The sequence below is a fragment of the Bos grunniens genome, chromosome 18, assembly GCF_055505025.1.
Source record: "Bos grunniens cultivar Pamir isolate PY7600 chromosome 18, Bosgru_T2T1.0, whole genome shotgun sequence".
NCBI lineage: Eukaryota > Metazoa > Chordata > Mammalia > Artiodactyla > Bovidae > Bos > Bos grunniens.
In genome coordinates, this window is record NC_141182.1 from 13,118,456 (window position 1) to 13,131,344 (window position 12,889).

Sequence of the window (12,889 nt, forward strand, 5' to 3'; positions counted from 1 at the left end):
GACCTTAAAACCAATCCCAAATCAATTCACATTTCTATTCATACATAGAACATTTTTTAAAAACCCAGGAAACTAGACAGAAAGTGGATTTAAGACCAGGTATTCCTTTTGTAACACTGAGAAGGCGGCAGAAGGAACAGACTCCCTAGCTTGGAAATCAAAAGCCACCATTGGAAAGGATATGTGCCTTGTATTATATGAGACAAAGACCTAATAAAAAGAACCTTTTTTTTTTTAATTTTTATTTTCAGTACATTAAATTTACTCATAAAAACATTCTAAAAATGTACAATTTTTCCTTTTTAACAAAGTATAATAAAACATAAAAACCCCAAAAACAGAATACTTGACATTTACAATTCAAAATCAAATTAGCAGAATATTAAATATTTACAAAACTATATCTTTTAAAAATATTTATAAAGTTACATGCAATTTTGTAGAATTGACATAAAAGAATGGCTCAAAAATGGGAGAATTTTCCTTCATTCCTAAAAAGAAATATGTCCAATAGAAGCTGTGAAGATTCTTGAGTACACGAGGTCTTCAGTTTCAGTACCAAAGCCTGTCTTTGTGCATCTAAGAACTTTACGCATGAGGGGCTCCTCACAGCACCGGGATGGACTGGCCGGCGCGCCCCTCCCTCCAGTAACAGTGTAGTAACATTGACCTTTGGCCTCAACCAGCACAGTACGTAGTTTGCAAGTGTTGATTAAAGATACTCACTTTGATTCAGAACCTCAGGACTTTTAATTGAGCCTCTTCAGAACCCATGGATGTAAATGTCACCTGCCTCATTCTTTGGGAGTCATCTGCACTTTGGAAAGGACGGCCACCTCACTCAGGGTCCACGGGCCCATCCACTGGACGGGTGGTCGAGCTGAGCAGGGTCACGGTTTCCCTTACAACCTTTAAGACTCTTGGACATGTAACGCCATCAGTTATCAGCGTGTAAAACTAGCAAGGCATCTAGTAAGCCACCACAGAAGCAGGAAGAGTGACAGTGACAGGGAGCGAGGAGGGTGCGACCCAAGTCCCGCTCAGGAAAGTGCTCACTAGCAACACGAGTGAGTGGACAGATGCAAGCCTCGGTCAGCCTGTGCTCAGACGGGAACGCGTGACAGCCGTGTAACGGTAGGCAAAGTTACTACCCGCTCTGCACCTCCACACAGCGTGCAGTATAAACTAACTGTGGGACTTCTTGCGATAAAGGACCTAGAATTCTAAATTGGTAAATTAAAATACTGAACCTACTGACTACTATATTAACAAGCTGAACTCGTGTAATCTTTTGGAGATTATAAATGATGCTGGTCTTTTTTTTTAAAAACATCCAATCACATACCTGCTTTCAAGAAAATAGTTTTGTCTTTATTATTCTAAGTGCTAGCTCCCATTTTCTCAGTGCTCTTTAGCAATTAGAAGTTTTTAACATTTATACACTTTCCAATTTTCAATATCATAAAATAAAAATTAGAAAATAAGGTAGAAAATTGAGTGTTCTGCTTTAAAAAACAAAACAAAAAAAATTAGTGTTTTATCCCAACGTATCTACTTCAATCTGTACATTCCACTTTCCCCATTCTTGGGGATAGAAACTTTAAGATAAGACAGACCACACAGAGCACAGTGGCTGGGGCCACAGCATTTAGAAACTGAGCCCACAACTTCAGTGACTGATTCAAAGGGCCAGCCTGATCTGTTTCTAGCTGATGAGGACATCCTCTGAGGCAATGCCAAATGCTCTTTAGGCTCACTGACTGTGGTTGCTTCTGGAGAGAAATTTCATCAGAGACGATACTGCTAGCAAATATTCCCAAGTATGGGACCCGCTCACTCGAGAAGAGGTCTCACGGGGCGGCAGCTGAATGCTTTGTGCCTGTGTGTCCCGTGTTCATGTTTTACCGTTAGCAACTCTGAGTGGCCACACGCATTTTCAAAGACAACTAGAAGTTTCTCTGAGACTTCTCATGACTGGAACACAGCCACACAATGTCTGAACCTATTTCTCTCAATTTGAATGTCATACTTTAAGTTGAAGTTTGTTCTGATTTTTTGTTGTATTTGACGCTAACCTCTAATATTTATCAAAACAGTTATAAGGGTAACAACAGACACTTTCATTCCCCAATACTGACGACTAAAACAAAAAAAAAAACCCTAAATATGATTTTTCTCTTTTGTTATGAGACAGTTTTCAACAATTTCACTGTGTTGAAATAGGATTTATTTAAAATAGTTCTTTGTTTAAAAAAAAACCAAAAAATTTTAAAAGTTTGGCTTTCAGCACATATCCAGGCCACTGTAACGGCCTTCAGAAATATTAAAATCGTAAACATCAATGAACACTCCAAGTCTTCCTTAAACATAATATGACAAGTTCCAGTCTAGTACTCTTTAAGGCAAAGTTGTGTCAGTTCTCACAATTTTGACATTTTGTAGTGTTTATAATTTAAGAGATCAATGTAACATTCCCCCAAAAAGCTGTTGTAAGCATCATCATTACTTCAAAACTGTAGGTAACACTGTGCCAAGGAGAGAGAATACAGAGGTCTGTCAATTCTGCATTGCATAGAAACAAAACTACTAAAATAAAACTCTAAAAAACTCTACTAAAAGCCTTTCATTAAAAAAAGTAACAACTTTCTGCCTTAGTTTCCAAGAAGCCAGGAAACTGATCTGAAAAATTTGAAGCCTTACAACACAATGCCTCAAATTCTAGGGTACTCTTGATTTACACCAATTTTGCATGAGGCTGATTGTCCATTTTAAGAATGGTCTATTATTATTTTCTCTTTTAAATATTCAACTGGAAAATCCCTGGGCAAGGCCTTACCAATCAGTATTTTAACATTGAAGGCTGTAGCATTTAAAACAGTATTATTGAAGCACAAAATTCCCTTTAGCCATGAAGCTTTAAGTCCCTAACTTTCACAACAAAAGCTCTCATTGCATGGGGTAAAATTGAGAGCTGCGTGGTGGACTGTATTTCCCACCTTGATAAAACTAGACTTCTGCAGGTCTTGTAGCTCTGTCCTGTCGGTGTAGTCTCTTTCAGAGTCTTAACCACTTTCTATTGTAGTTTTCCGGTAATTTTTAAATGGAATTAACTATTGATACAGAGCCTAATACAAAAGAAGTTGACAGGAGAAAATTTCAGTCGTTTGCTCAGAGATTGTAGGACTGTATTATTGTTGAAAGGTCTGTCTCAAGTGTGAATCCGTTAGCAGTGAGCCTTGGGGTCCTTGGGAAGTCCATGGGAGATAAAATAACTTGCAAACTTGGCTAAGGATACGCAGCCTCCCGTCAGTGCCGATCACGAGGCCGTGCTGCTATCGCGTCTGCCAGGGTTCCTTCATGGGGAAGACGACAGGACTCAAAGCTCTGAAGGGCTGGGAAGGAAGATGTCCTCAAAGCTTTGACAGCTAGGGATTCTCTGGGACTTGGACCCTTTTAGAAATTAAGTTGTTGCAAGTAACTATTTCTGTTTAATAATGTAGTTTAAATGTATTTGCAGGAAAAAATAAAAACCTGAAAACTGCTACAAGTGCTTTTAAGGAGGGAAGGAACACTAACACCTCTTGTGTACTAAGTCATGTAGCCTGCTGGTGCCGACTCTAAAGACGGAGTCTCTGAGTGTCTTGCACTGACTGGTCTCAGGGAGTCTGTCTCCCAGAACTGCAGAGATTGACATCAGTTTACATTCTTCTGTAGTGCAATCCTTAAAAAGCCCAGAGATTAGTGCCTAACCACTGTTAAGAACGAAACAGAACAAACAGAACAAAACAAAGGCGACATTTTCCCTCACCAGGGGTGTCAAGAGTCCGACTGGTAGAACTCCACTTGGAGAACTCCGACCTTCAGTTCTCGATCCAACCTCACGTAGCTGCCCTGGAATTACGTGTGAGCCTAGAAGGACCAATTACGGCAATGCTCTTCAGGAGACGGCAGGTCTCTGCATTGCGACCAAGGGTGGAGGTGGCCAGTTTTCACCCACAGTGGAGATACCCACTAGGCCAGTCCTGACATCAAGCTCCCGTCTAGGATTTTGGCAATAAAACTGAGTTTGATGCATTCCTACGCTAGGTTTTCTATCCAGTCTAGTAAAGTAAAGCACCTTTGGATTAAAAATATTAAGCTCAACAGCAACTAGACTTCTCAGTTTTGTATTTAATTTTCCTTAGGTCTCCATGGCTTAATAGTGTTCTGTTGCCAGAGAAAAATATCAATCTGTGGAGTCCAGACTTTCTGCTGGAGGGGCATATTTCAACCTAAAAGTACCTAGAGAAGGGGGGAAAAAAAAAAAAAGAGATCAAATTTGAATCACCATAGAATTACTGCCATGATCTGTCCAAAGTTATTTCCGGAGTCACTGGTCAAGATTTGGGTGCTGGAAATCTAAACCACCTCTTCTAACCACTCCCAATTCCCCTGCTGCACCCCCAAAACTCTTTTGTAAAGTTTATCAAATCAGACAAACGGTGCAGAGACTGCAGAGTTCCCAGTCCTTTCCCTCAAACTTTGGGAGCTCAGACAGCAAGAATCAGCCCCTTCCCTGGGGCAGGGCCAGGGAGGCCCGACCCCACAGAGGGCTCTGGGTTCGCTGCCTCAGGAGACGCAGCACCATCTCTGTCAACGGGGGTGGCCACAGCCCACAGGCACCCCACCTGCCACCAGACCCGACTCCAGGCTGTCTGTGCAGCTCCCCTCAAAATTCTCCAGAAAGCAAGTGGCTGACTGTCCAGCTATCCCCATGCCCAGAAAAACAGCAAGAACAAACCTGGTGTGGTAACGACAGCAGACACACACCTGACTAAAGGAGACAAAAAAATAGCGAGTGGAAGTAGGAAAGGGGGGAGGAAGAAGATACAGCACAGGGAGCGAGGACACCACGGAGCCACACGGCGGCCACGGCCACGCCACGCTGGACCGGGGACACAAGCGGGGACAGAGTCCCATCGGCAGCGCCTGCACTCACACGCCACGCCCTCGGTTCTCAGTTAACACTGGGCGTGGCTCTGAATCACCCACGCTTGCTCCCCAGTCACGTGGCACAAAAGAACAGACCGCGGAGCCGTCGGGCCACGGCCAGAGAGCCACACTGGAGTGAGGAGCAGGCGGAAATCATAAAGACAGTCTCTGAACCAAAGCTGCCCTCTGGGGGCTGCACAGCCCATCAAGAGTTTGGTGCCTTTTCAGAGAGCACTTGAAAATCACTTCTTGCTTGCTTTAGAAAAAAGGAAGTTGATTATTATTTTCATAAAAAGGACACTCCTGTCTGGATCTCTCCACCTCGAGAGCCTTTACCTTGCCGATTGAAGTCCATGGACGGCTGCTTGCAGTCCTGAGCGCGGTGACCGGTGGCCCCACAGTTGTAACACGAGAGGTTCCCGCTCTTTTTGTGACTGGAACCATTGCTACTGCCCACCAAGCCCTGGGCCTGGTAGACGCCCGCCGCCCCCATGAAGTTCTGCACAGGCGGGACAGTGAAGGCGGACTGGCCACCCAGCACGGGCTCGGGGCCCACGCCACCACCGTAGGGCGAGTGCACGACTGGGAAGGCGCCGCCGCCATACTGCTGGGCACCCATGTAGCCGCTGCCGCACACGGGGCTGAAGGGCAGGAACGGGAAGGGGAAGACTGAGGGCCCCGAGAACGGGTGCTGGAAGTAGCTGGCGTAGCTGACAGTCAGGCCGCTCGAGCCGCAGCTCCCACTGCAGCCGCATGACGTGCACACAACACAGCCGGGCGGCGGGGCGGGCGCCGGCTGCTGGGGCACCGGCTGCTGCTGATGGTGGTGGTGGTGGTGGTGGTTCTGGGCTGAAGCGGGGAGGTTCCCGGGGGAGCTGCCACCACCGCCGCCGCCACCACTGCTGCTGTAGAAGCTGCTTTCGGGGACCGAGGAGAGCGCGGGGCTGGAGCTGGGGGCCGGGCAGCTGGGCACGGTGGCCATGTTTGCGAAGGATGGGGAAGGGTGGCTACTGGAGGCGGCAGTGTTGCTGTTCGCACAGAAGCTGCCCTGCAGGGGGCCCACGGGCACACTGCTCATCGCAGAGAAGGCAGCTTTGGTGTTGGCTGTGTACAGAGCAGTCCGGGGGTTTATTATTGCAGGGGGCACACTTATTTGCACATTGTTAGAACAGGAGGTTTGCCCAGAGATGGCGGAATCCGCAGGGACAGATGAAGACACCAGGAGTTTGATGGGCGGCCGAGCCACGTGGAAGACGGTGCTGGACGTCCCCGCGGCAGCGGTGCTGGCTTCCACCACCAGGGCCGGCTGCTGCGCCGGCTTCATCACCCTGTCCAGCGCGGACGCGTGGACGACTTTGGTGCGGGGACCAAAGGAGACAGTGGGAGACACGGAGCTGCTCTCGGCGAGTCCGGAGAGGACCTGCATGGGCTGATGGGGGGTGGACGAGGGGAGCACATCCATCATGGTATTGCCAAAGCTCTTGTCCACCTTGATGCTGCTTCTTGGTCCAGAGACTTTACTGCGCTCCTCGAGGGACAGCAGTGAGTGCACAGAGGACGAGAGGAGCTTCATGTCCGTGCTCCCCCTTTCCGCCTTATGCACAGAGTTCAGCATCCGGATGGGTGCAATGTGTGAGGCCGCCGTCATCATCTGTGGGGGCAGCGAGTGGTGGCCCGACGGGGTGGAGCCTGCCTCGTTCTGCACAGGGAGGACCTGCGCCGTGGGCCGGGCGGAACTTGAAGTGAAGTGGTTCAGCAGCATCACGGGCTTCTCCTTGTCAGGGCCCTCCAAGTGGATCTCCACACCTAGAGGTGGAAACAGCGTTAGCACAGCCTGCCTGGGCCGGGCGGGGGCAGCGCCTCGCGAGCCACGCAGGAAGGAAGGGCATCCTTACGTCTGTCGTTCTCTTCCGCGCTGTCTGAGCTCTCTTCCCGGGCCTGCACGCCCATCGGGCTGGGTGAGGAGCTGGAGCACTCGGACGAGCTGCCTTCCCGGGCCGTCTGGTGAGGGGCCTGCTCCACCTCCACCCGCAGCGCTGCGGAGAAGGGACAGGTGACAGTCCAAAGGTGGCACTGAGGTCCTCGAGCTACAGGACACGACGCTGGCTGTGCCCTCCTCTCCCGCCCACAGGCATGCCTGTCGCGCTTGTCTTCGCATCAGCCCCAAGGAGGCAGGTCCTACCCTGGCCCTATGCACACAGGGTTGAGGCTCCCACGCTCGGCAGATGCACACACAGCCGTGCTCAGCTCCCCAAGCACTCACCACAGACCAGGAGAAGGACCCCCCCACCACCAGGTGCTACAAAAGCAGCCCTCCACCAACACAGAGACCTCTGTGTTCTGAGGCCCAGTGACACAAGACCTTTTCGGTCAAACAAGTACCAAAAAGATGCACTGACAGTTTTTTCTTCCTGGTTCCTGTCACTCTTGATGTTTCTAGTGCATAAGGAAAACAGCAGAAGGGCTGTTACCGTGGTCCTCCACCACCCCCTGAGGAGAGGAAGGCAGGGGGAAGGGGAGAAGGCTGGTGGTCCGGCATCAAGGACTTCAGGGTGGACATGCAGGGCAGCAGCCTAGGGCCACCTCTCTGCACCCACGTGAAGGGGAGAGACTGGCATCTATTTTCACATTTCCTGTTCTTTCCCTCTCACCAGAGCAGTTCCTGGGTCTAAACCTTTTGCCCAAACAACTTCAGGAGAGTCACCTGTCTCCAGCTGCAAACCTAAGGTCCCTTCTATTTGTCTACTGCAGAAACTATAAGAGCTAAAACGAGGAAAAGTAACTCTTTAAGTACTAGGAGATGGAAATGGAAAAGTGGTGTGACCTGAGGTCTGACCCTTGCCAGAAGGGTCCCGGGTCCAGGCGCACCCGGCCCCACCCACCTGCAGCATGGCTGCCTCGCACTGTCTGCACGGGCCCCACGTGGCTGGTGGGGGGCACGCGGGCCACTCCGCTGCTGCTGACCGGGGGAGGGGCCGAGGGGTTCAGGCACCGTTTCTCTGACTTCTCCCTGTGTGACAGGAAAGCACACCAACAACCGAGTGTTCAGTTCTGCTGAACAAACTCTCAATGCTTCACAGATGCTACTTAAGTACACATGCTCCACAGAAGGGTGATTTCCGTCAAACTAATCCCCAGGGTAGAAGATAACTGACTTGTCAGATTCACTCTAAAGGGTCGTTTCTAGCAAACCAAAGCCACATTTGTAGAGTTTTAAGAGTATTAATTAAGGTTTAAGAGTATTAATTAAGCCACCAGCAGTAACAAGTCCTAGCATCTGTCCCTCATGTTAGAAACTAAAACGAACACATTTCATAAACAATCTCACACTCACTTCTCCAGCTCCAGTTGAGTCTTGAGTTTTTTCTTTGCTCCCATGGTGAGGGATTCAAATTTATTTAGATCTTCTTCCGTAAGGCTCAGAAACTTCCACAGAAGAAACAAATTACAAAGTTACTGAGAATTAATTAGGATTCTGAAAACAAAGAACTTGGGAGTTTAACTTAATAAACATATTCAACCTCTCAGATACGTAAACCCATAAAACTTAACCAGATAATAAAAGACAGGGAAACGCTACAATATTTACTTGCTAAGTGACTTGGTGTCCAGAGTCCAAAATACAAGACACCCACTTTGCACCTGAGAGTCACGGGCTGTGTCTCCTGAGCCTTCGGCACAGGCGTCTGGACCACAGCTGGGTGAACGTGGGGCCCTGGAAGGTGCGTGCTGTGCGGGCAGGTGACTGGGACAGTGTCCTGCGGTCTCAGCTGCTACTGGGATGCGGTTCATGGAAGTGTCCCGCTCCAGGGACCCGACTCCCACAGAGAGGAGCATCGTCCTCTTTAGCGGCTCTTATTTCTGGAATCACGGGACACCAGCAACTCTGTTGGGCAGCAAGTGATCCAGAAAAGCACATGCCATCCAAACTGAGTGGAAACCTAACCCACTGCCCTTGTACTAAGAAAAAGATCCTACGTGGTTCTCGTGACGGCCCATAATATGATCTGTGATTATAGCCTTTTCAACTACATACATCACACTATAACTTTTTAAACTGATAGTAAAATCTGTTGTTTTTAAGACTTATGAATCCTAAACTGAGAGTACTGAAAATATACTTAAAATGTGTTTTTTATTAGCAGTAAAAGCTTGACTTCTAGTTCTTCAATTGCAGGTTTTTGGACAAAGGAAATGTTTACAGAGACCAAAGCCACCACAGCACTTTATCCAGCAGAGGGCACTCAGAGTTCAAACATCCCATACAGGTGTAATTTACCAGAGACATTGAAACTTGAAAGAAATTTCAGAATTTAACAATGGAAAAAAAAAAATGCTTCTTGTCAAAATTCTATTGTAAAAATAGTTTCTATGTAGGACTGCTTGAAAGATATAAAATTCATCTATTCCTTTAGCTATTATGCCCTTAATGAAGCCAGGTCATCAGCCAGCATTTACCCGGGTCAAAGTATGCGGGGTCCTTTAAAAAGGCCTGCACTGAGGGCTGTCTAAGCAAGGGGGATGCAAGCTCCAGAATCTACTACTTCTACCCCCCACAGGGTGGCTGGAGGCACAACACTCTTCACATCACATACAGCAAGTATCTACTTGGGAAGACCCCAAACTACCTTTAAAAAGCTGTTTGTTCACAAGCAATTTATGTTCCTTTTTTTTTTTTTTTTAATTTTTTTTTAAATTTTATTTTTAAACTTTACATAATTGTATTAGTTTTGCCAAATATCAAAATGAATCAGGCAGCTTCAAATTCAAATCCATGGCCCCCTTCAGCGAACTCATGGGACCCGGGGAGCACGCATCTGGCAGTGTTAAGGACCAGGTGGCATGACCTCCACAACACACGCACTGCTGAAACCCAGCTCGGTTCCTCTGGGAACGAGGTCCGAAGAAAGAAAGATTACCCGAGACAACAAGCACATTCTATCTGCCTGCCAGTAACCAACGTACCTTCTCCATCGTGAGCTGTTTAAAGACAGGGTAATACTTGTGCAAACGCAGTTTCCGAAGCCAGTCTAAAATCCCATTTTGCTCCTGGGTCTGCGGGGCCTGCAGGCTGGACGGCATCAGGATGGCGGGCGAGCTGTCCATCGGGGTCCGGTAGGCCAGCGCCGAACCTGCACCCCCCGAGTGCGAGCAGTGGGGCAAGGCGGCCGCACTGGCGGAGTGCTGCACGTGGTGCTGGGCGCTGCCCTGAGAGGACGGGATGCCGGCCACTCCGCACACAGGCCTGCGAGGACAGCAGACAGGTGGTTTTCAAAACTCCACGGCCTCCACTCAAGACCAGCTCCTCTATCCAGACTGCATCTGCGGCCCACTTCACCACTAGCGTTCAAGTTGCGGCCTCTGCCACCACACCCCCGCCCCAGTTGACCATCTGTGGACATGGACGTGTGCATGCACCTGTTCAGACACAGCGCCTGAGCACATGTACACACACGTGTGTGTCACCACCAGACTTCTGGTTGAGCTGCCTAGTTTTTTTCTGTTGCTTCTATCACAGGATAATACTAACATATACTAAAATTGACTCCAAACATTTTTTTTTAAAAAGTAAATTCCAGAATGCTGGAAGGAGCAAAAGCATCTCTCTCTGTGCCAGCCCCTTCCACACTAAACTGCAGACCCACAGATTCATCATGTGCTCACACACTCCAGGTGAGGGATGAACAAGAAAGGCGGGACACCAAAGATCTCCTTGCCTGACTGGCGTCCATAGGACTGTGTGTGTGTGTGTGTGTGTGTGTGTGTGTGCGCGCGCGCACGTGTGTGTGTGCGTGCATGTGTGCGCGCACCACCCCCCCAAACATGTGAGGTCAGCCCATTTTAGGGCCCCAGCTGGCAGAGAACCCAGACAGCAGCAACTCTGACCCTTCATGGGCTTAATCACTCCCTGAGACCTTGTAAAAATGAAGATTTTCAGAAATTCTGGTTTCCTAGAATGTACAGGGCCCAGAAACTGGCATTTGCAATAAGGGTCTTTGGGAATTCTAATTCCAGTGGCTCAGAGAACCCCTTTTTTTCTATTTTTTGAGAAATCAAAAAGTAGATTATCTCTATCCAATTCTTATCCAATATTACTAGTCAAGACTAAGATCAAGAATGCCTTAGCTCCAGAAGCAACTGCTGGCACACAGCGAGAAGCAAGCTCTGCAGCAAGGCTGCCTGGAAATGCGCGGGTCGCACGGGAGAAGTCTCACCTTCCAGACACGCCCATCATGGTACCGACTTTAGAAAGGGAAGGGTTGCCAGGACCTACAAGTTAAAATGAGAATAATTCATTCACAGACCATAAAAATATTTCTACTTTTACTGAATTACATTTTACAAACTCACTTGGACTTTGAAGCTGTTGGGTGGGAGAAGAAGTGCTGAAAAATTTCTTAACATGGTCATTTTTTAACACATGAGAAGGTAACGAAGCCAAATACCTAAAAAACAAACAGAGTGGTTTTTTCAGCATTAAAATGTATTATTACCAAAAAGTAACTGGGAGAGAAATTTTAATTTTCAATTAAGAGACATTTGTATCAGAGAAAAACTAAACAGAAGCACCTTAACCTCTCATCTTCCTGCTTTATTCAGTTTAGTTCTTGGCAGGATTCGTGGGTTTCCTGGAGCCCCTTCCCACATTCACACTGTACTACACTGTATGAACAGAGTCTCTCTGGGCCCACAACACGGGGCCTGTGGTCTCAGCTGCCGGGGGCACTCCAATGGCGGGCCCAGTCCCGGGCCCTGGCAGCAGGGCTCCCTCTGTAAACGTGTACAGGACAGCATGCAGGACACCCTCAGGGTCCAGAGTCTCTGGACCCAGGAGACATTTTATTAGGTCTTCGTTTCATCCTTTCTACTACAGAAGAGAAAGGATAACCAGATTTTATTTCATAAGACTGTCAAAATTACAGTACATGTTGGCATATACTTCAGAATTCCTTCACTTGTATATCCTCAAAAGCATGCCTAGGTTAAGATCCTTCAAATTCTCTGTAACTGAAGAGGAGACCGGAACCATCCAGACCACGTGTCACCTGAGCAGCCCCTCCGTGACCAGGCGGCCCAGCCCCACCTACACCACCGAGGGCCGTCGGTCCACCAGTCACACGGTGCTGCTGCAGGGGGCTGCTCTCCGTGGCCTTATGGGGGTCAGGGGGAGCATTACCTCAGGTCCGCTTCCAGATCCATATGGTTTCGCTCTACATAAAAGGAATCTGGGCCAGCTAAGCAAGGAATGAATTTCTCCAAATTTTCTTCAGGATACAGCTGAGACAACTGAAAGAGACGAAAAGGCACAGGAAGTCTGGCACAATCTACTTAACAGAACCAGGACTCCTCAGTGTGAGAAACACCTGGGCAGGTGTGAGGAGGTGGCGTCTGCTGGTGTGAGTCTGGGCTTCTGCATCCACTGGGATGCAGGAAGCCACAGCCCACCACAGCACAGGGAGCTGGGCGGCAAAGCCACCACATCGACCCAACTCCAAGAGGGACCTCTGAGGAGACGGCACATGAGCTGTCCAGCTGCAGCAGAACACGAGGAAGAGGCGGCTGCCATACAAGCGGGCAGAGGAGATGGGCAGGGATGAACACGCCCCACAGGCTGAATGAGGGTCAGACAGCAGCCGGCCAGGAGCCCGGGCACGGGGCAGGGAGACTGTGCCCTCACTTCCGAGCTCTCTTCCGTGGGCGGCAGGCCGCAGGGAGCCTCTGCAGGTGGCACAGGGTGCAACGGCTGTCCAGGGGGCCAGGCAGGAAACCCCATACCTCCCCCTGGAGCCTGCTCTTCATCCAAAGCAGAAAGCCCACAGGTCACAGGCCAGGATGAGATGGCGCCTGCTCTCAGAGCTTAAGCACAACCCCCAAGTTTCTGGAGATGAGGAAGAACACCTTCCTGCCTCTGGGAGAG

The 12,889-nt window shown here is 48.8% G+C and overlaps 1 protein-coding gene across 5 annotated transcripts in view; it reads right to left on the bottom strand.

Moving 5' to 3' along the window:
• Nucleotides 1-2,204: 2,204 nt before the first annotated feature.
• The window catches only part of ZCCHC14 (zinc finger CCHC-type containing 14), a 46,270-nt gene continuing 35,585 nt past the window's right edge, over nucleotides 2,205-12,889 (bottom strand). For 2 of the 5 annotated variants that reach the window (XM_086350252.1, XM_086350249.1), the window contains 10 exons: nucleotides 12,149-12,258; nucleotides 11,323-11,417; nucleotides 11,187-11,241; nucleotides 9,937-10,216; nucleotides 8,306-8,397; nucleotides 7,854-7,981; nucleotides 7,354-7,407; nucleotides 6,867-7,007; nucleotides 5,308-6,777; nucleotides 2,205-4,281 (listed from right to left, as the gene is read on the bottom strand). In XM_086350252.1, coding sequence (XP_086206378.1) covers nucleotides 4,226-4,281; nucleotides 5,308-6,777; nucleotides 6,867-7,007; nucleotides 7,354-7,407; nucleotides 7,854-7,981; nucleotides 8,306-8,397; nucleotides 9,937-10,216; nucleotides 11,187-11,241; nucleotides 11,323-11,417; nucleotides 12,149-12,258 — 2,481 coding nt within the window. In that variant the 3' untranslated portion in view covers nucleotides 2,205-4,225. The remainder of the gene's footprint in view (nucleotides 4,282-5,307; nucleotides 6,778-6,866; nucleotides 7,008-7,353; nucleotides 7,408-7,853; nucleotides 7,982-8,305; nucleotides 8,398-9,936; nucleotides 10,217-11,186; nucleotides 11,242-11,322; nucleotides 11,418-12,148; nucleotides 12,259-12,889) is intronic. The other 3 variants (XM_086350250.1, XM_086350248.1, XR_015145342.1) reach the window with 2 other exon arrangements.